The following is a 22,500-nucleotide window of genomic DNA, read 5'->3' on the forward strand; positions in this document are numbered from 1 at the left end:
AGTTGTTGCCTTCTCACCAAGCTGTTTGCCTATTGTCCTGTAGCCAATCCCAGCCTTGTACAGATCTACGGTTTTATCCCTGATGTCCTTACACAGCTCTCTGGTCTTGGCCGTTGTGGAGAGGTTGGAGTCTGTTTGATAGAGTGTGTGGACAGGTGTCTTTTATACAGGTAACGAGTTCAAACAGGTGCAGTTAATACAGGTAATGAGTGGAGAACAGGAGGGCTTCTTAAAGAAAAACTAACAGGTCTGTGACACCTCAAATTGTTATTGGTTGGTAGGTGATCAAATACTTATTTCATGCAATATATATATATATATAATATACACTGCTCAAAAAAATAAAGGGAACACTAAAATAACACATCCTGAATCTGAATGAAATATTCTTATTCTTTTTTCGTTACATGGTTGAATGTGCTGACAACAAAATCACACAAAAATTATCAATGGAAATTAAATTTATCAACCCATGGAAGTCTGGATTTGGAGTCACACTCAAAACCACATTAAAGGCTGATCCAACTTTGATGTAATGCCCTTAAAACAAGTCAAAATGAGGCTCAGTAGTGTGTGTGGCCTCCACGTGCCTGTATGACCTCCCTACAACGCCTGGGCATGCTCCTGATGAGGTGGCGGATGGTCTCCTGAGGGATCTCCTCCCAGACCTGGACTAAAGCATCCGCCAACTCCTGGACAGTCTGTGGTGCAACGTGGCGTTGGTGGATGGAGCGAGACATGATGTCCCAGATGTGCTCAGTTGGATTCAGGTCTGGGGAACGGGCGGGCCAGTCCATACTATCAATGCCTTCCTCTTGCACGAACTGCTGACATAAACCAGCCACATGAGGTCTAGCATTGTCTTGCATTAGGAGGAACCCAGGGCCAACCGCACCAGCATATGGTCTCACAAGGGGTCTGAGGATCTCATCTCGGTACCTAATGGCAGTCAGGCTACCTCTGGCGAGCACATGGGAGGGCTGTTGCGGCCCCCCAAAGAAATGCCACCACACCATGACTGATCCACCGCCAAACCGGTCATGCTGGAGGATGTTGCAGGCAGCAGAACGTTCTCCACGGCGTCTCCAGACTGTCACATGTGCTCAGTGTGAACCTGCTTTCATCTGTGAATTCGCCAGTGGCGAATTTGCCAATCTTGGTGTTCTCTGGCAAATGCCAAACGTCCTGCACTCAGAGTCTGTTTCTGACCGTTTGAGCAGACACATGCACATTTGTGGCCTGCTGGAGGTCATTTTGCAAGGCTCTGGCAGTGCTCCTCCTTGCACAAAGGCGGAGGTAGCGGTCCTGCTGCTGGGTAGTTGCCCTCCTACGGCCTCCTCCACGTCTCCTGATGTACTGGCCTGTCTCCTGGTAGCGCCCCCATGCTCTGGACACTACGCTGACAGACACAGCAAACCTTTTTGCCACATCTTGCATGTGCCATCCTGGATGAGCTGCACTACCTGAGCCACTTGTGTAGGTTGTAGACTCCGTCTCATGCTACCACTAGAGTGAAAGCACCGCCAGCATTCAAAAGTGACCAAAAGGAACAGGAAGCATAGGAACTGAGAAGTGGTCTGTGGTCCCCACCTGCAGAACCACTCCTTTATTGGGGGTGTCTTGGTAATTGCCTATAATTTCCACCTGTTGTCTATTCCATTTGCACAACAGCATGTGAACTTTATTGTCAATCAGTGTTGCTTCCTAAGTGGACAGTTTGATTTCACAGAAGTGTGATTGACGAGTTACATTGTGTTGTTTAAGTGTTACCTTTATTTTTTTGAGCAGTGTATATCACTTTGCCTTATGGCAAGGTGCTCCATCATGCTGGAAAAGGCATTGTTCTTCACCAAACTGTTCCTGAATGGTTGGGAGAAGTTGCTCTCGGTGGATGTGTTGGTACTATTCTTTATTCATGGCTGCGTTCTTAGGCAAAATTGTGAGTGAGCCCACTCCCTTGGCTGAGAAGCAACTCCACACGTGAATGATCTCAGGATGCTTTACTGTTGGCATGACACAGAACTGATGGTAGTGCTCACCTTGTCTTCTCCTGACAAGCATTTTTCCGGATGCTCCAAACAACCAGGAAGGGGATTCATCAGAGAAAATGACTTTACCCCAGTCCTCAGCAGTCCAATCCTTGTACCTTTGGCAGAATATCAGTTTGTCAGTGATGTTTTTCCTGGAGAGAAGTGGCTTCATTGCTGCCCTTCTTGACACCAGGCCATCCTCCAAAAGTCTTCGCCTCACTGTGCGTGCAGATGCACTCACACCTGCCTGCTGCCATTCCTGAGCAAGCTCTGTACTTGTGGTGACCCGATCCCGCAGCTGAATCAACTTTAGGAGACGGTCCTTGCTGGACTTTCTTGGGTGCCTTGAAGCCTTCTTCACAACAATTGAACCGCTCTCCTTGAAGATCCGATAAATGGTTGATTTAGGTGCAATCTTACTGGCAGCAATATTGCCTGTGAAGTCCTTTTGTGCAAAGCAATGATGACGACACTTGTTTCCTTGCAGGTAACCATGGTTGACAGAGGAAGAACAATGATTCCAAGCACCACCCTCCTTTTGAAGCTTCCAGTTTGTTATTCGAACACAATCAGCATGACAGAGTGATCTACAGCCTTGTCCTCGTCAACACTCACACCTGTGTTAACGAGAGAATCACTGACATGATGTCAGCTGGTCCTTTTGTGGCAGGGCTGAAATGCAGTGGACATGTATTTTGGGGATTCAGTTCATTTGCATGGCAAATCGGGACTTAATTAATTGCAATTCATCTGATCACTCTTCATAACATTCTGGAGTATATGCAAATTGCCATCATACAAACTGAGGCAGCAGACTTTGTGAAAATTAAGATTTGTGTCATTCTCAAAACTTTTGGCAAGGAATACCCTTTTCAGCTACCCTCAACCCCTCCCATCTATCTCTGAAGACCATCCAGTTTGATTCTATTTGCCTTATATTTTTAACTGTGCTGTTTCACAAACGTTCTAAACATTTTACAGACACAGTATATTTGACCTTAGTTACCTTGTTTTTTTCTCCCACCCTTCAGCTCCCTTCTACCCCTCCCAATCTCTCACTTAACACAAACTATGCAACTACTAAATGGAATCATGTAGTAATCAATATCATGTAGAAACCAAAAAAGTGTTAAGTTAAAGAAATCAAAATATATTTTAGATTTTAGATTCTTCAAAGTAGCCACCCTTTGCTTTGATGAAAGCTTTGCACAATCTTGGCATTCTCTCAACCAGCTTCATGAGGTAGTCACCTAGAATGCATTTCAATTAACAGGTGTTTCCTTTTATTCTTCTTTCCTTCTTAATGCCATTGATCTTTTAACACCATCCATTTTTTTTTCTAATTACCATGTATTTTCAACTGTGCTGTGACAAAAGTTCTGAACCTTTCTATTCACAATTTTTCTACATATTGTACATTTTTTTCAAAAAATATTATTATATTATTGATCGATTGACTATGACTTTTCAAATCACCCAGCAGTGCTATTTGCAGAGTTAGCTCTTTCTCTGAACCTCCCCAACACAATAATTCAACCCCTCTCAGTAGCCCGTCCTCTCAAATATAATTTTTATTTCCCATATATCCTTCTATCTTTGTATTTCCCATCTCTCCCTCTCTCAACCCTGAGTCATGTTCCAACCATGTCCTCTGAAATATTTGCATCAATAGCATTTCTATCGATTCAGTTTCAATTAATGAGTTCTCATTCAGTGTCATCACAAACATCTGCAGCGCATGATGTAACCCATGTACAGTACCAGTCAAACGTTTGGACACACCTACTCATTCAAGGGCTTTTCTTTAGTTTTACTATTTTCTACATTGTAGAATAATAGTGTAGACATCAAAACTATGAAATAACACAAATGGAATCATATTGTAATAAAACAAGTGTTAAACAAATCAAAATATATTATATATTCTCCAAAGTAGCCACCCTTTGCTTTGATAAAAGCTTAGCACATTCTCTGCATTCTCTCAACCAGCTTCATGAGGTAGTCCCCTGGAATGCATTTCAATTAACAGGTGTACCTTGTTGAAAGTCAATTTGTGGAATTTCTTTCCTTATTAATGCATTTGAACCAGTCAGTTGTGTTGTGACAAGGTAGCAGTGGTACACAGAATATATCCCTATTTTGTTATGCAAGAACAGCTCAAATAAGCAAAGAGAAACGACAGTTCATTATTACTTTCAGACATGAAGGTCAGTCAATCCGGAAAATTTCAAGAACTTTGAAAGTTTATTCAAGTGCAGTCAAAATCCATCAAGCGCTATGATGAAACTGGTTCTCATGAGGACTGCCACAGGAAAGGAATACCCAGAGTTAACTCTAATGAACTTATCCTCTGCAGGAGAGTTACCAGCCTGAGAAATTGCTGCCCAAATAAATGCTTCACAGAGTTCAAGTAACAGACATCTCAACATCAACTGTTTAGAGGAGACTGCGTGAATCAGGCCTTCATGGTCGAATTGCTGCAAAGAAACCACTACTAAAGGACACCAATAAGAAGAAGAGACTTGCTTCTGCCAAGAAACACGTGCAATGGACATTTGACCAGTGGAAATATGTCCTTTGGTCTGATGAGTCCAAATTTGAGATTTTTAGTTCCAACCGCCGTGTCTTTGTGAGACGCAGAGTAGGTGAACGGGCGATTTCTGCATGTGTAGTTCCCACTGTGGAGGTATGATGGTGTGGGGGTGCGTTGCTGGTGACACTGTCTGATTTATTTAGAACTCAAGGCACATTTAACCAGCATGGCCACCACAGTATTCTGCAGCGATATGTCAAACCATCTGGTTTGTGCTTAGTGGGACTCTAATTTGTTTTTTAACAGGACAATGACCCAACACACCTCCAGGCTGTGTAAGGACTATTTGACCAAGAAGGAGAGTGATGGAGTGCTGCATCAGATGACCTGGCCTCCACAATCACCCGACCTCAACCCAATTGACATGTTTTGGGATGAGTTGGACCGCAGAGTGAAGGAAAAGCAGCAAACAAGTGCTCAGCATATGTGGGAACTCCTTAAAGATATACTTCTCCTTAACGCAACCGCTGTGTCAGATTTTAAAAAAGCTTTACGGAAAAAGCACACCATGCAATAATCTGAGTACAGCGCTCAGAGACCAAAACAAGCCATACAGATACCTGCCATGTTGTGGAGTCAAAAGAAGTCAGAAATAGCATTATAAATATTCACTTACCTTTGATGATCTTCATCAGAATGCACTCCCAGGAATTCCAGTTCCACAATAAATGTTTTGTTTGTTCGATAAAGTCCATCATTTATGTCCAAATACCTCCTTTATGTTCGCGCGTTTAGTTCACAAATCCAAATTCACAAGGGGCAGGCACTTAGTTCCGACGACAGTTCCATTACAGTTCGTAGAAACATGTCAAACGATGTCAATCTTTAGGCTGTTTTTATCATAAATCTTCAATAATATTCCAACCGGACAATTCCTTTGTCTTTAGAAAGGAAATGAAACGCAGCTAACTCTCAAGGGCTCACGCATTCTGCCAGACACCTGACTCCAACAGCTCTTATTCTCTCCCCCTTCACAGTAGAAGCCTGAAACAAGGTTCTAAAGACTGTTGACATCTAGTGGAATCCTTAGGAAGTGTAATCGGACCAAATTCTACACTGATAGGCAAAGACTTGAAAACCTACAAACCTCAGATTTCCAACTTCCTGGTTGGATTTTGTCTCAGGTTTATGCCTGCTATATGAGTTCTGTTATACTCACAGACATCATTCAAACAGTTTTAGAAACTTCAGTGTTTTCTATCCAAATATACTAATAATATGCATATATTAGCTTCTGGGCCTGAGTAACAGGCAGTTTACTCTGGGCATCTTATTCATCCAAGCTACTCAATACTGCCCCCAGCCATAAGAAGTTAAAGACTGTTGGAAAAGCATTCGAGGTGAAGCTGGTTGACAGAATGCCAAGTGTGCAAAGCTGTCATCAAGGCAAAGGGTGGCTACTTTAAAGAAAATAAAATATATTTTGATTTGTTTAACACTTTTTTGGTTACTACATTCCATATGTTTTATTTCATAGTAGTCAACATAAAGAAAAACCCTTGAATGAATACATGTGTCCAAACTTTTGGACTGGTACTGTAAGTGCAGATAACAATGGGCTTACAGTAGGCTATTTAGCATCTCCACAGAACACAAGGTGATTACTTGCCGTACGTGGTTTTAGCAGCCATTGGTAAAACATTACATATTGCATTCAAGCTTGCTATAAGCAGATATCTACTGTGGTAATTCAATTACCTAAGAGCACCACACTAGTATATCAAAGCAGGTGTTTGATCCAATAGTAGTCCAACTCCTGATTTAGTTAGCCACACAGCAGTAATATGCCCAGTCAGTCAAGTGAAATGAGAGAGCGCTTCTCCACATGGTAAAACAATCATGTCTGCTTTATTACGCTCCATCTCTAGCTGTGTGAACTACCTGAATATGCCCCAGTGTTGTGTTCAGCAGGAGCAGCAGGAGCAATAAAGGAGTTAACTTACCCGGACTCTAGTCTAGCAGTGACGCTCACACCTTCAGAACCGCATACATAAGTACAAATACAAAAGAAAAACATGACAGTGATGCCCCTCGCTGATGACGTCACATAATGACTCACCCTCTGGTCTGTAGTGGGCCACGATGGTTACAGTCTGCCCAGCATTTTTCAGTGCCGCAGCCGCCTGCTCGTGAGTGGCGCTGCGGAGGTCCACCCCGTTCACCTGCAAGCGGGAAAAGCAGAAAGTAGACAAGTCATCAGGTTCCTGTTCATGCTAATCAAGCAACCTCGCTCTCACAAAACTTTAGTCAACCAGGCAAGTGTTCGAGAACACATTATCTTTTACAATATCGACCTGATCAAGTGTAGCAAAGCAGACAAATGGAGAATAAAGCTCAACTTAAAAACTCAAAAAATAAAAATATCAGTGCCTTCAGAAAGTATTCATACGCCTTGACTTATTCCACATTGTTTTATTGCAGCCTGAATTCAAAATGTATTAAATAGATGTTTTTTCCTCACACATCTACACACAATACCCAACAATCGGTGTGTGTGCAAACTCGGTGTGTGTGTGTGCAGGTGTGCGTGCTAGAGTGCCAGCATGAGTGTGCACGTGTTATGTTATCCTTACAGAGACGAGGCGGTCTCCTTTCCTCAGCTCGCCACACAGATCTGCAGGTCCCCCTGCCAGGATGAAGGAGATGAAGATGCCCTCTCCGTCCTCTCCACCCACTATGTTGAAGCCCAGGCCTGTCGCCCCTCTGTGGAGCACCACCTTCCTGGGCTCTCTGGGAAGACACGACAAAGAATAATGGATAAAGTCCTCAGTCAGATTATTTCTCTAAAGTAATATGGTGGTGGTTGTGAATCCTCGTAGTAAAGTCCAAAGATTAAAAAACAAAAACATCAAAAGGTAACATTTTAGATTAAGTATGCTCTTATACCTGTGTAGTAAGTCACAGTAGTAACATCGTATTAACATATTACAAAACAACACACAACACTGCTATTGCTACTACAGTGCTTGATTCACCTCTCACACTACATACTGTAAATCTTGCAATTTCATTATAACTGCACTATAACATCAATGTTTTGAACTATTGAACCAATACATGTCATTTTAATATACAACCACTAGGGGGAAAATGGCCATGTTAATTCTCGTGATGTGTGGCACAATAAGGATACAAGGCTGGAGAGATGACATTTTACTATGTATTACTTAAGCGCAATCTGGATGGTTCTTCATCTCTTAAATGCTTAAATCTTGTTTCAATCACTATTATATATTACCCATTGATTTTTTTACCACTAGAACCGCTTGGCCTCAAGTCATTCTGACTGCAACATTCTAACATTTCATTAATTTAGGTTACTGTAGGCTATACGTAAAAACAAAAACAAACAAATTCATCTGTTCAATCAATTTTATTTGTGGAATGCCTGTTACAACTATGAACCAGAACTTCAGTGCTGGAACACGGTAATATCTTATTTTTATGACAAAATGAAACAAATACCCCAACTACCAACACCCACAGTCAGCAAGACGTCTTGTCAAATATGAAAACATCACTAGCCTAAACATAAGCGGCAAGTGGCCTTGATAAAGTGAAAATCTGCACAAACGCAATAATGCCATTATAATGGATATAAGATTTGATATGACAGCAATCGAGCTCGTGCCAGTGCGTCTTCACACAATGGCATCAGATTTTATTTAGCGGTTAACGCTTGTCCTAACAGTTGACACAAATCTTCGTAACACACTGACATACCTTTGTTTAGTTGTAGTGCATAACAGTCTCCGGTTCTCTCTTTATTGAGTCCCCTTTGTCCTGTAATTTTTCAGCACCGCTGTGCAGGTGCCTTATTTTGCGCATAGGGAGCTCCCGTCTCACTTTGTTCATGGTGCCGGGCAATTGTCCATGGTCACATTTCTCCCCTTACCTCAAACCTCATCACCACATTCTCTGGCAGTTGCTCATCTGCTGCCCGATGTGGATCTTTTCCCAGATATTGAAAGCCAGCATGTACAATTAAGCACGCTTTCACTGTGTAGCCTACTCAAAGTAGGCCAGAGTAGACTAATGAGACTGGATTCTGTGGACTGATTTAGGATACATACCACTTTGATATTATAATTATAACAGATCAAGAAAATAGAATGGCCTGCCCTGTTTTTCATTCACAATTGGTAATTACACAATTATGCCGTGTTCGCTTCCCCGAGCTCATCAACTCACCCATTCTCTGCATCATACTTTACATAACGTATTTAATATGTTGTGTGTGTGAAATTTGTGGTATTGTTTAGTTCAATTTTTGATGCAATTTTTGGGCTGGTCATCAGCTGGGCAATGCACTTTCAACTGTTGGAAGAAGGAGTAGAGAAGGCCCTACTGTCGGGGGAAGGAGTAGCTACGGGAGAAAACCATTATAAAAATGAAATGCCCTCCTAAAACTGGTTATAACTCCAGTTCTGTTTGTGATTTTAAGATTTTAACACCGACAGTGTGTTATATAGACTTATTTAGGAAAAGCCAACGGAAGGGAACATGACTTAAAAATGGCAGAGTAACATAACCGTTTGATTCAGGAGCAGTCAAAATGACTGCTTTAGCAGTTCTAGTGTTAAAAGGGGCCATCTGCAGTTGCTACATTCAATTTTTGACTTATAAATTAATTATACATACCAATTGATTCTTGAAGAATATACACTACTCAACAAAAAAGTACAGTGCCTTCGGAATTATTTAGACCCCTTGACTTTTTCAATTTTTTTAGGTTACAGACTTGTTCTAAAAATGTATAAATTGTTCTTTCCCTCATCAATCTATACACAATACCCCATAACGACATGGCAAAAACAGGTCTTTTTTTTTGCCCATTTATAATAAATAAAAAATAAAAAAATATTACATTCACATAGGTATTCAGACCCTTTACTCAGTACTTTGATGAAGCACCTTTGGCAGCGATTACAGCCTCGAGTCTTCTTGGGTCTCTGACTTCCTCCCTATAGGATGTCTCGTCGTTGTCGGTGATCAGGCCTACCACTGTTGTGTCGTCTGCAAACTTGATGGTGTTGGAGTCGTGCCTGGCCATGCAGTCGTGGCTGAACAGTGAGTACAGGAGGGGACTGAGCACGCACCCCTGGGGAGCTCCAGTGTTGAGGATCAGCGTGGTAGATGCGTTGCTACCTACCCTCACCACCTGGGGGTGGCCCATCAGGAAGTCCAGGATCCAGTTGCAGAGGGAGGTGTTTAGTCCCTGGATCCTTAGCTTAGGGATGAGCTTTGAGGGTACTATGGTGTTGAACGCTGAGCTGTTGTCAATGAATAGCATTCTCACTTAAGTGTTCCTTTTGTCCAGGTGGGAAAGGGCAGTGTGGAGTGCAATAGAGATTGCATCATCTGTGGATCTGTTTGGGCGGTATGCAAATTGGAAAGGGTCTAGGGTTTCTGGGATAATGGTGTTGATGTGAGCCTGCCAACCTTTCAAAGCACTTCATGGCTACAGACGTGAGCGCTACGGGTCTGTAGTCATTTAGGCAGATTGCCTTTGTGTTCTTGGGCACAGGGACTATGGTGGTCTGCTTGAAACATGTTGGTATTACAGACTTAACCTCTTGGAACCACCCCTCCCCCCCGGATCTGGGATAATTGTCATCAACTATGCTAAATAGCATAGCGCAACGGTCAAATAATCTTACTAGAAAATATTCATATTCATGAAATCACAAGTGAAATATAGCGAAACACAGCTTAGCCTTTTGTTAATCACCCTGTCATCTCAGATTTTGAAATTATGCTTTACAGCGAAAACAATACAAGCGTTTGTGTAAGTTTATCAATATACTAACAAAACATTACGTACACCTAGCGGCAGGTAACTTGGTCACGAAAATCAGAAAAGCAATCAAATGAATCGTCTACCTTTGATGAGCTTCGGATGTTTTCACTCACGAGACTCCCAGTTAGACAGCAAATGTTCCTTTTGTTCCATAAAGTTATTTGTTATATCCAAATACCTCCGTTAGTTTGATGCGTTATGCCTAGGAATCCACCGGAAATAGCGGTCACGACAACGCAGACAAAAATTCCAAAAAATATCCATAATATCGACAGAAACATGGCAAACGTTTTTTATAATCAATCCTCAAGGTGTTTTTCAAATATCTATTCGATAATATATCAACCGGCACAGTTGGCTTTTCACTAGGACCGGGAGGAAAAATGGCTACCTCTCTGTTTAGCGCAAAAATCACACAGCGCCAACAACTGACCACTTACGCAATGTGGACGTTTACACTCATTCTTCAAAATAAAGGCCTGAAACTACGTCTAAAGGCTGTAGACACCTTAGGGAAGCCACAGAAAAAGGAATCTGGTCGATATCCCTTTCAATGGGCAATAGGGATGCATAGAAAGACAGGGGTTTCAAAATAAGAGTCACTTCCTGATTGGATTTTTCTCAGGATTTCGCCTGCAATATCAGTTCTGTCATACTCACAGACAATATTTTTACGGTTTTGGAAACTTTAGAGTGTTTTCTATCCTAAGCTGTCAATTATATGCATATTCTAGCATCTGGTCCTGAGAAATAGGCAGTTTACTTTGGGACGTTATTTTTCCAAAAATAAAAATAGTGCCCCCTAGCTTAAAGAGGTTTTAATCAGGGACATGTTGAAAATGTCAGTGAAGACACCTGACAGTTGGTCAGCACATGCCCGGAGCACACGTCCTGGTAATCCGTCTGGCCCCACATTCTTGTGTATGTGGACCTGTTTAAAGGTCTTACGTCGGCTACGGAGAGCGTGATCACAGTCGTCCGGAACAGCTGATGCTCTCATGCATGCCTCAGTGTTGCTTGCCTCGAAGCGAGCGTAGAAGTGATTTAGCTCGTCTGGTAGATTTAGCTCGTATGATCAATGGAAACAGGATGCACTTGAGCTCAATTTCGAGTCTCATAGCAAAGTGTCTGAAAACGTATGTATATAAGGTATGTGTAAAAAAACACACACACACACACACACACTTCTAAAAAACCTGTCAAATGGTTCAAAAACTTGACTATGATGTGACTACACCATACACAACAGATCTGTTAAACATTAGGTTAGGTTATTAGGTTATCTACTTTGGGTCATGCTGTATGCTCTTGTCAGATCAGGGTCAAATTAATTAGGAACCAAACCGAAGATACAGACTTGAACATGTCCAATAAATGTTTTCATTACGGTTTTGATACAATTTACTATGGTGTGTACTAATGGATAAAACTCAGTGTTTTTTTCAGGGGCTGGAGTGATGTCCTCTTGATTTTGCCACCCTCATAATGAAGCCCTCTTTGCCATGCATGCCAAATGACCCCTCCCTATATTGAGAAAAAAGAAGAGGAATAGGGAGAGACTAGCTAATTTTCCAACCAATTGGCGACAGATTTAAGAAAATACTCTACAATCCGCATAAAGAAAACATGTGCATTTTACCACCAGCAGTGTGTTTCCACGAAATTGACTTTTGCAGACAAAATCAGTGCGTGATGACGTAATGCACACAAAATGTACTTTTTCGCATACTTTTTAAATGTACCTAATAAAAATCTCAAGTTCAGTGTTTCCATTGCATTTTCAAATCAACTGATAGTTTTGTCACAAAAACTAAGGGTATACTATATTTTAAAGTTAAAGACCTATGAACATTTATAACTGCTAAAATTATACCTTATTTTAAAGTGCACTTATTTTAAAATCCACTGACCATTAACAAGTGAGTTATCAACATTTAAAGTGGTAACCTTCTGTCCATTTAATAATGAGTTGCAAACATATAACAGCATATGTCTTCAAACATGCAATACATAGTAAGAACAACATTTAATTGAATAGAAGGAAACATTGGGAAAACAATTTTAATTGCATTGACTCAAATCTGTAGCCTATCATTGGTATAGTGAGTACCCTACCTAATTCAGATAAAGGCACCCCTGGTTTTTCTCCCCTTATTAACAATACAAGTCAGAATAGAAATGTACAACCAATTTATCTATTTCAAATACAAGATAGGGTCTCATCTGTTTCTTTCTTGTTAAGCATTTCCCATCCTGGAGTCTGAGACTTATGGGAATCTGTGGGAGAGAAGTGGAATTTATGCAGAAACTCAGAAACAGAAACTCTAGTATTTTAGTATCATTAGCATGATTTCTACCATTTAGGCTTAAGCTAGTTACGTTATCCACTGCTAGCTAATAATAATAATAGCTAGCTAGTGTTTAACATTACTTGCTATCAAAGATGAAAGGGGTTAGCTAGTTATCACAATTGTTGCTAATACAGTAGATAGTTGGCTAGTTTGCGAGCTAGATAGTAAGTTAGTCTTAATATTGGAACCACTAGTGTGCTGACAAAGAACGCAAGCTAACATAAACTCACGTAAACTCGTACATGGTCTGTACAATTGCCCTTATTTTAGCGGCCCAAAAACGTAATACTTCCAGATCAACTGTAATGTCAATACCATTGTATAGCACAATTTCTCCCCTTTCCAACAGAATCAATTACATGACCTAAACGATGCCCGTTTCTGCATAATTCAAGCAGGCAATGAGCCCCGTCCGGTCTTTTTAAAAATGGCGCGTGGGGAAGCAAAACTAATGCGTGATAGTGAGAAGGAGAGATGTTGTGTGGGAAAAGTGCTTTTTTTCCACTCGATCTGTCCAACTTATCGCCTCTAAAATGTAAATAAAACACTGTAAAGAGTTTATATAATGTGTCATTTACATACCTATTTGAAGGTTTGTGACGAATTTGAATCGGGTTTAAGGGCGGTGCTAAAGTGATCTTAGAAGTAAACAGCGGCTTTGAGAATGATGATCGCATGCAATGATGATGCAAAAAATGACTAGGTATCTCCCCTTTACCCCCGTCACTGTCAATTTCTTGTTTTTAAAGGATGATAAAAGTGCTACACCTGGTGGAGAGAGATTGTAAGACAGAAATAGTTGCTTTATGCGTGCTGTAGGTTACGACATGACACGTCAAGATTTAACGGAGGGTCAGTTTTTTCAAATTTTCTCCAATACTATAGAGCCATTACCATGTCGATCAACGCTTGACTAAAAACCTAGTTCACACCCCCGATTTTGACACCAACACAGTCGCTACAGTCCCATTTCGTTTTGTTTGTAGCCTCGTTTGCATGTTGCGGTTGCGCACATTTGTACGGAATGGGGTGAGTTTACGTTAGCTAATTTAACAGCTACCTAGCTAGAGATTGTACCGGAGTTCAAAAGTTGGATAACTAGCTATGTAGCATGCTAATCCAAAAAAGGCTAGCTTTAACAAATTGCATGGAAATTCTGTCATGTCTATGTTAGCTAGCTAGCTGGCAGCTACAGTTTATTAGCTAGTGAGCCAAGCTAACTAGCCAGAAAACGTGATCCAACTAACTGTATCATGCCACAGATTATCTTGTGCTAAATAGTCTAGCAGAATATCTATATTCAAAAAGACGTTTTAGGTTTTACCTAATGCTAGCAAGCAAACATTTCCTAGCCAGTATTGAGGACAGAAGTGCTAGCGAATGTTAGATAGATAGCTGCGCAGTGTGCTAAATCAACCAGTAGAACTTCTGTATCTAAAAGTGAAAATTGCAAAGATAATTTACCCTCCTCTCCCCGTCACCATTTTTATCTGGTGAACAACATTTATTTAGAGTAATCTCTTCTGTCTGGCCTTAGCACACTTCTCATAGCCATGTCCATCTTCATTCTTAACGAAACACTGTGACATGATGTCAGTGTCAGCAAGTTCTGTGCACGTTCCAGGACGTCTTTATTCAAGCGCGTTTCTCAGATGGCCAGATCCATGAAAACAGTGAACCACACCAATAATATGTCTCGAACTCTTCAGATGAGGCCTTCATTCCTGAAATAAATAAGTGTACCAATGCATCATCAGGGTTTCAAACACGGGCCAAGACATAGTTGACCCCCTTTTCTTTCCATTGGTCTGAAAACCAACCATATTTTTTCCTTGGACAGAGCAACAATGTATTTGTATTTATTATTGATCCCCATTAGCTGCTGCCAAAGCAGCAGATACTCTTCCGGGGGTCCAGCAAAATTAAGGCAGTTTATGCAATTTTAAAAACACACTGTGTGCCCTCAGGCCCCTACTCCACCACAAACACAAACTCAGCAAAAAAAGAAACGTCCTCTCACTGTCAACTGCGTTTATTTTCAGAAAACTTAACATGTGTAAATATTTCTATGAACATAACAAGATTCAACAACTGAAACATAAACTGAACAAGTTCCACAGACGTGTGACTAACAGAATTGGAATGTGTCCCTGAACAAAGGGGGGGGGGGGGGGTCAAAATCAAAAGTAACAGTCAGTATCTGGTGTGGCCACCAGCTGCATTAAGTACTGCAGTGCATCTCCTCCTCATGGACTGCACCAGATTTGCTAGTTCTTGCTGTGAGATGTTATCCCACTCTTCCACCAAGGCACCTGCAAGTTCCCAGACATTTCTGGGGGGAATAGCTCTAGCCCTCACCCTCCGATCCAACAGGTCCCAGACATGTTCAATGGGATTGAGATCCGGGCACTTCGCTGGCCATGGCAGAACACTGACATTCCTGTCTTGCAGGAAATCATGCACAGAATGAGCAGTATGGCTGGTGGCATTGTCATGCTGGAGGGTCATGTCAGGATGATCCTGCATGAAGGGTACCACATGAGGGAGGAGGATGTCGTCCCTGTAACGCACAGAGCTGAGATTGCCTGCAATGACAACAAGCTCAGTCTGATGACACACCGCCCCAGACCATGACGGACCATCCACCTCCAAATCGATCCTGCTCCAGAGTACAGGCCTCGGTGTAACGTGCATTCCTTCGACAATAAAGGCGAATCCAACCATCACGCCCGTTGAGACAAAACCGCGACTCGTCAGTGAAGACCACTTTTTGCCAGTCCTGTCTGGTCCAGCAACGGTGTGTTTGTGCCGATAGGCAATGTTGTTGCCGGTGATGTCTGGTGAGGACCTACCTTATAACAGGCCTACAAGCCCCCAGTCCAGCCTCTCAGCCTATTGCGGACAGTCTGAGCACTGATAGAGTGATTGTGCGTTTCTCGTTTAACTCGGGCAGTTGTTCTTGCCATCCTGTACCTGTCCCGCAGGTGTGATGTTAAGATGTACCGATCCCGTGCAGGTGTTGTTACACGTGGTCTGCCATTGCGAGGGCGATCAGCTGTCCGTCCTGTCACCCTGTAGTGCTGTCTTAGGCGTCTCACAGTACGGACATTGTAATTTATTGCCCTGGCCACATCTGCAGTCTTCATGCCTCCTTGCAGAATGCCTAAGGCACGTTCACACAGATGAGCAGGGACCCTGGGCAACTTTCTTTTGGTGTTTTTTAGAGTCAGTAGAAAGGCCTCTTTAGTGTCCTAAGTTTTCATATCTGTGACCTTAATTGCCTACAGTCTGTAAGCTGTTAGTGTCTAAACAACCGTTCCACAGGTGCATGTTCATTAATTGTTTATGGTTCATTGAACAATGGAAAGCAGTGTTTAAACCTTTTACAATGAAGATCTGTGAAGTTATTTTGATTTTTACTAATTATCTTTGAAGGACAAGGTTCTGAAAAAGGGACGTTTCTTTTTTTGCTGAGTTTTTCTACAGTACTAAATGCATGTGTATGTATAGTGCGTATGATATTCTGTGTGTATTTGTGTGTGCGTATGCATGTGTCTGTTTTTATCTGTTTAAAATCAAATTTTACTGCTTGCGTATGTTACTTGATGTGGAATAGAGATCCATGTAGTCAAGGCTCTATGTAGTACTGTGTGCCTCCTATAGTCTGTTCTGGACTTGGGGACTGTGAAGAGACTGTGGCATGTCTTGTGGGGTATGCATGGGTGTCCGAGCTGTGTGCCAGTAGTTTAGACAGACAGCTCGGTGCATTCAACATGTCATAAATAAAATGAGTGTTGAAGTCAATCTGTCCTCTACTTTCAGCCAGGAGAGATTAACATGCATTTTATTAATATTAGCTCTCTGTGTACATCCAAGGGCCAGCTGTGCTGCCCTGTCCTGAGCCAATTGCAATATCCCTTTTATCCCAATTGCAAAGTCCTTTTTTGTGGCACCTGACCACATGACCAAACAGTAGTCAAGGTGTGACAAAACTAGCGCCTGTAGCACCTGCCTTGTTTATAGTGTTGCTAAGAGGCAGAGCATCGCTTTATTATAGACAGTATTTTCCCCATCTTAGCTACTACTGCATGTTTTGACCATGACAGTTTAATCCAGGGTTAGTCCAAGCAGTTTAGTCATCTGAACTTGCTCAATTTCCACATTATTTATTACAAGATTTAGTTGAGGTTTAGGCTTTAGGTGAGTGTTTTTTTTCCAAATACAATGCTTTTAGTTTTAGAAATATTTAGGGTTAACTTATTCCTTGCCACCCACTCAAACTAACTGCAGGTCCTGAACTGTTGCAGTCAGTTCAGTCGCTGTAGAAGCTTACGTGTATAGTGTTGAGTCATCTGCATACATAGACACACTTGCTTTACTCAAAGTCAGTGGCATGTCGTTAGTAAAAATTGAAAAAAGCAAGGGGCCTAAACAGCTTCCCTGGGGAATTCCTGATTCTAGCTGGATTATATTTTAGAGGCTTCCATTAAAGAACACCCTCTGTGTTCTGTTAGACATGTAACTCTTTATCCACATTATAGCAGGGGGTGTAAAGCCATAACATGTAAGTTTTTCCAGCAGCAGACTGATCGATAATGTCAAAAGCTGCAATGAAGTCTAACAAGACAGCCCCCCACAATCATTTTATCATCAGTTTCTCTCAGACAATCATTAGTCATTTGTGTAAGTGCTGTGCTTGTTGAGTGTCCTTCCCTATAATCATGCTGAAATTCTGTTGTCAATTTGTTTACTGTGAAATAGCATTGTATCTGATCAAACACAATTCTTTCCTGAAGTTTACTAGGGGTTGGTAACAGGCTGATTGGTCAGCTATTTGAGCCAGTAAAGGGGCTTTACTATTCTTGGGTAGCGGAATGACTTTAGCTTTCCTCCAGCCTTGAGGGCACACACTCTCTAGTAGGCTTAAATTAAAGATGTGGCAAATAGGAGTGGCAAAATCATCTGCTATTATCCTCAGTAATTTTCAATCTAGATTGTCAGACCCTGGTGGCTTGTCGTTGTTCATAGACAACAATAATTGTTTCACCTCTTCCACACTGACTTTACGGAATTCAATAGTACAATTCTTGTCTTTCATCATTTGGTCCGATATACTTGAATGTGTCGTGTCAGCGTTTGTTTGCTTGTCTTGCCAATGAAAAAGTCATTAAAGTAGTTTGCAATATCAGTGGGCTTTGTGATGAATGAGCCATCTGATTCAATGAATGAAGGACCAAGTTGGCTTTTTTTCACAAAATGTTATTTAAGGTGCCCCAAAGCTTTTTAGTATCATTATTTATAAAATTGATCTTTGTTTCATAGTGTAGTTTCTTTTTCTTTTAATTTAGTTTAGTCACATGATTTCTTAATTTGCAGCACGTTTGCGAATCAGTTGGGCTGCCAGACTTAATTGCCATACCTTTTGCCTCATCCCTCTCAACCATAACATTTTTAAATTCTTCATCAATACAAGGGGAAATAACAGTTTTTACAGTCATTTTCTTAATGGGTGCATGCTTATTAGTGCAATTTAGTTTTAAATGTCTTCTATTTGGCTATCCAAGATGGCGTAGCTGTCAGACGTATTTGTCCTGTCGTGTCCCTTGTATATATTTTTATATATTTTTCTTTGCATATCTTTTTGAATATTTTCCTAAACCTCAACTTCTAAATACTCTTCTACAACCCGCCTCTCCCAATGTGGCATGGATCTTTATTTTTCTAAAGTATTTCTATTTACTTTGGATCTGGAATCCCTCAACTGAAGCTAGCCAGCAAACTACCTACCAGCTATCAGTCAGCAAACCACTGCTAGCGGTCATCAGCTAACCTTTAGCTCAAACCAGAGCATAACGGACCTATTTTTTCCCTCCATATCCCCGGATTCCTACCGCAAACTCTGAACATTTTCACCTGGATCTTCACAATTAGCTAACCGCAATCCCGGGTAACTACTCCTGGCTAGCGTTTCCATCCCGGAGCAAGCACCAATTAGCCTGAAGCTATCCCGGCTAGGGCTCCTGGGCTACCACCGAAACCCACTCCTAGGCTACAATATCCGGACCCCTTCCTACTGCCAGTACAGGGCACGGAACCCCGTCGATCCTCTATGACTGGAATACCGACATAATCTGCCCGAGGATTCCAACAGGCCCCTCAGGCGCGACGTCCGCTGAAGGCCCATTCTGCTAATGGCGGCCTGCTAGCTACCTAGAGTTACTTGGAACCCTACTAACCCACGACTGGTCTATCAACGTCACCGCACGAAGAGGCAAAACCAGACTTACCTCCATCGCGATGTCCCTCAAAGGCCCTTCTGCAAACTTGCTAGCCCCGGTCTACTAACTGCTAGCTCGCTAGCCCCGGTCTGATAACTGCTAGCTTGCTTTCCCCGATCTGGAACTGCTGGCTTGCTAGCCCCGGTCTGTTAAGTGCTAACTTGTTAGCCCCGGTCTACTAACTGCTAGCTTGTTAGCACTGGCCTGCTAACTGTCTGAATCGCAGTGTCCCCAGCCAGCCTAACCACTCACTGGACCCATATGTTCACTTGGCTACGCATGCCTCTCTCTAATATCAATATGCCTTGTCCATTACTGTCCTGGTTAGTGATTACTGTCTTATTTCACTGTAGACTCTACAGAGCCTCTAGCCCTGCTCAATATGCCTTAACCAACCATGATGTTCCACCTCCTACATATGCGATGATATCACCTGGTTTAAACGTCTCTAGAGACTATCTCTCTCATCATTACTCAATGCCTAGGTTTACCTCCAATGTACTCACATCCTACCTTACCTTTGTCTCTACACTATGACTTAGAATCTATGCTATCGTTCCCAGAAACCTGCTCCTTTTACTCTCTGTTCCGAACGTGCTAGACGGCCAGTTCGTATAGCCTTTAGCCGTACCCTTATCCAACTTCTCCTCTGGTGATGTAGAGGTTAATCCAGGTCCTGCAGTGCCTAGATCCACTCCCACTCCCCAGGTGCTCTCATTTGTTGACTTCTGTAACCGTAAAAGCCTTGGTTTCATGCATGTTAACATTAGAAGCCTACTCCCTAAGTTAATTTTACTCATTGCTTTAGCACACTCTGCCAACCCAGATGTCTTAGACGTGTGTGAATCCTGGATTAGGAAAACCACCAAAACTCTGAAATCTCCATCCCTAACTATAACATTTTCCGCCAAGATAGATCTGCCAAAGTGGACGGTGTTGCAATCTACTGCAAAGATAGCCTGCAGAGCTCTGTCTTACTATTCAGATCTGTACCCAAACAATTTGAGCTTCTACTTCTAAAAACTCACCTTTCCAGAAACAAGTCTCTCACTGTTGCTGCCTGCTAAAGACCACCCTCTGCCCCCAGCTGTGCCCTCGACACAATATGTGTATTGATTGCCCCCCATCTGTTTTCTGAGCTTGTGCTACTAGGTGACCTAAACTGGGACATGCTTAACAGCCCGGCCATCCTACAATCTAAGTTTGATGCCCTCAATCTCACACAAATTATCAATGTACCTGTCAGGTACAACCCCAAATCCGTAAACATAGGCTCTCTCATAGATATCACCCTAACTAACTCGCCCTCCAAATATACCTCTGCTGTTTTCAATAAAGATCTAAGCGATCACTGCCTCATTGCCTGCATTGACCACCCCTCATCACTGTCAAACGCTCCCTAAAACACTTCTGCGAGCAGGCCTTTCTAACTGACCTGGCCGGGGTATCCTGGAATGACATTGACCTCATCCCGTCAGTACAGGATGCCTGGTTATTCTTTAAAAGTGCCTTCCTCACCATCTTAAATAAGCACGCCCCATTCAAAAAATGTAGAACTAGGAATAGATATAGTCCTTGGTTCACTCCAGACCTGTCTGCCCTTGACCAGCACAAAATCATCCTGTGGCGTTCTGCATTAGCATCGAATAGCCCAAGTCATATGCAACTTTTCAGGGAAGTTAGGAACAAATATACACAGGCAGTTAGGAAAGCTAAGGCTAGCTTTTTCACAGACATTTGCAGCCTGTAGTACAAACACAAAATTTCTGGGACACTAAAGTCCATGGAGAATAAGAGCACCTCCTCCCAGCTTCCCACTGCTCTGAGGCTAGGAAACATTGTTACCACCGATAAATCCACTATAATTGAGAATTTCAATAAGCATTTCTCTACAGCTGGCCATGCTTTCCACCTGGCTACCCCTACCCCGGTCAACTGCCCACTTCACAGAAACCTGCAAAAGCCCCCACCATTTCTCCTTCACCCAAATCCAGAAAGCTGATGTTCTGAAAGAGCTGCAAAATATGGACCCCTACAAATCAGCAGGGCTAGACCATCTGGACCCTCTCTTTCTAAAATTATCTGCCGAAATTGTTGCATCCCCTATTACTAGCCTGTTTAACCTCTCTTTCGTATCGTCTGAGATTCACAAAGATTGGAAAGCTGCCGCGGTCACTAGACCCAAACTGCTACAGACCTATATCTATCCTACCCTGTCTTTATAAGGTCTTCAAAAGCCAAGTTAACAAACAGATAACAGACCATTTCGAATCCCACCGTACCTTCTCCGGTATGCAATTTGGTTTTAGAGCTGGTCATGGGTGCACCTCAGCCACGCTCAAGGTCCTAAACGACATCATAATCGCCATTGATAAGAGACATTACTGTGCAGCCGTATTCATCGACCTGGCCAAGGTTTTCAACTCTGTCAATCACCACATTCTTATTGGCAGACCCGACATCCTTGGTTTCTCAAATGATTGCCTCGCCTGGTTTACCAACTACTTCTCTGATAGAGTTCAGTGTGTCAAATCAGAGGGCCGGTTGTCCGGACCTCTGGCAGTCTCTATGGGGGTGCCACAGGGTTCAATTCTCGGGCCGACTCTCTTCTCTGTATACATCAAAGATGCCGCTCTTGCTGCTGGTGATTCTCTAATCCACATCTACGCAGACGACACCATTCGGTATACTTCTGGCACCTCTTTAGACACTGTGTTAACTAACCTCAAGACGAGCTTCAATGCCATACAACTCGCCTTCCGTGGCCTCAAACTGCTCTTAAATGCAAGTAAAACTAAATGCACGCTATTTAACCGATCACTGCTCGCACCTGTCCGCCCGTCGAGCATCACTACTCTGGACAGCTCTGACTTAGAATATGTGGACAACTACAAATACCTAGGTGTCTGGTTAGACTGTAAACTCTACTTCCAGACTCACATTAAGCATCTCCAAACCCAAATTAAATCTTGAAGCGGCTTCCTATATCGCAACAAAGCATCCTTCACTCATGCTGCCAAACATACCCGCGTAAAACTGACCATCCTACCGATCCTCGACTTTGGCGTTGTCAACTATAAAATAGCCTCCAACTCTACTCAACTGTACGCTCTCGTTGGTTGGCCCTCGCTTCATACTCGTAACCAAACCCACTGGCTACAGGTTATCTACAAGTCTCTGCTAGGTAAAGCCCCACTCCAGCAGGTATATCTCACTGGTCACCCTCAAAGCAAATTCCTACTTTGGTCGCCTTTCCTTCCAATTCTCTGCTGCCAATGACTGAAATGAACTGCAAAAATCACCAATCTTTTTTCTACTGTATTATTGACTATGTTTTGTTTATTCCATGTGTAACTTTGTGTTGTTGTATGTGTTGAATTGCTATGCTTTATCTTGGCCAGGTCGCAGTTGCAAATAAGAACTTGTTCTCAACCAGCCTACCTGGTTA

The 22,500-nt window shown here is 42.3% G+C and overlaps 1 protein-coding gene across 26 annotated transcripts in view; it reads right to left on the minus strand.

Moving 5' to 3' along the window:
- Positions 1-22,500, minus strand: part of LOC139387551 (disks large homolog 1) — a 262,524-nt gene that overhangs the window by 43,315 nt on the left and 196,709 nt on the right. For all 26 annotated transcript variants that reach the window (XR_011629189.1, XM_071133865.1, XM_071133868.1 and 23 more), the window contains 2 exons: positions 7,197-7,353; positions 6,683-6,785 (listed from right to left, as the gene is read on the minus strand). Coding sequence is in view for 25 of the 26 variants with exons in the window: in XM_071133865.1 (XP_070989966.1) it covers positions 6,683-6,785; positions 7,197-7,353 (260 nt within the window). In the remaining variant the exon portion in view is untranslated. The remainder of the gene's footprint in view (positions 1-6,682; positions 6,786-7,196; positions 7,354-22,500) is intronic.

This window comes from Oncorhynchus clarkii, chromosome 28, assembly GCF_045791955.1.
Source record: "Oncorhynchus clarkii lewisi isolate Uvic-CL-2024 chromosome 28, UVic_Ocla_1.0, whole genome shotgun sequence".
Lineage (NCBI taxonomy): Eukaryota > Metazoa > Chordata > Actinopteri > Salmoniformes > Salmonidae > Oncorhynchus > Oncorhynchus clarkii.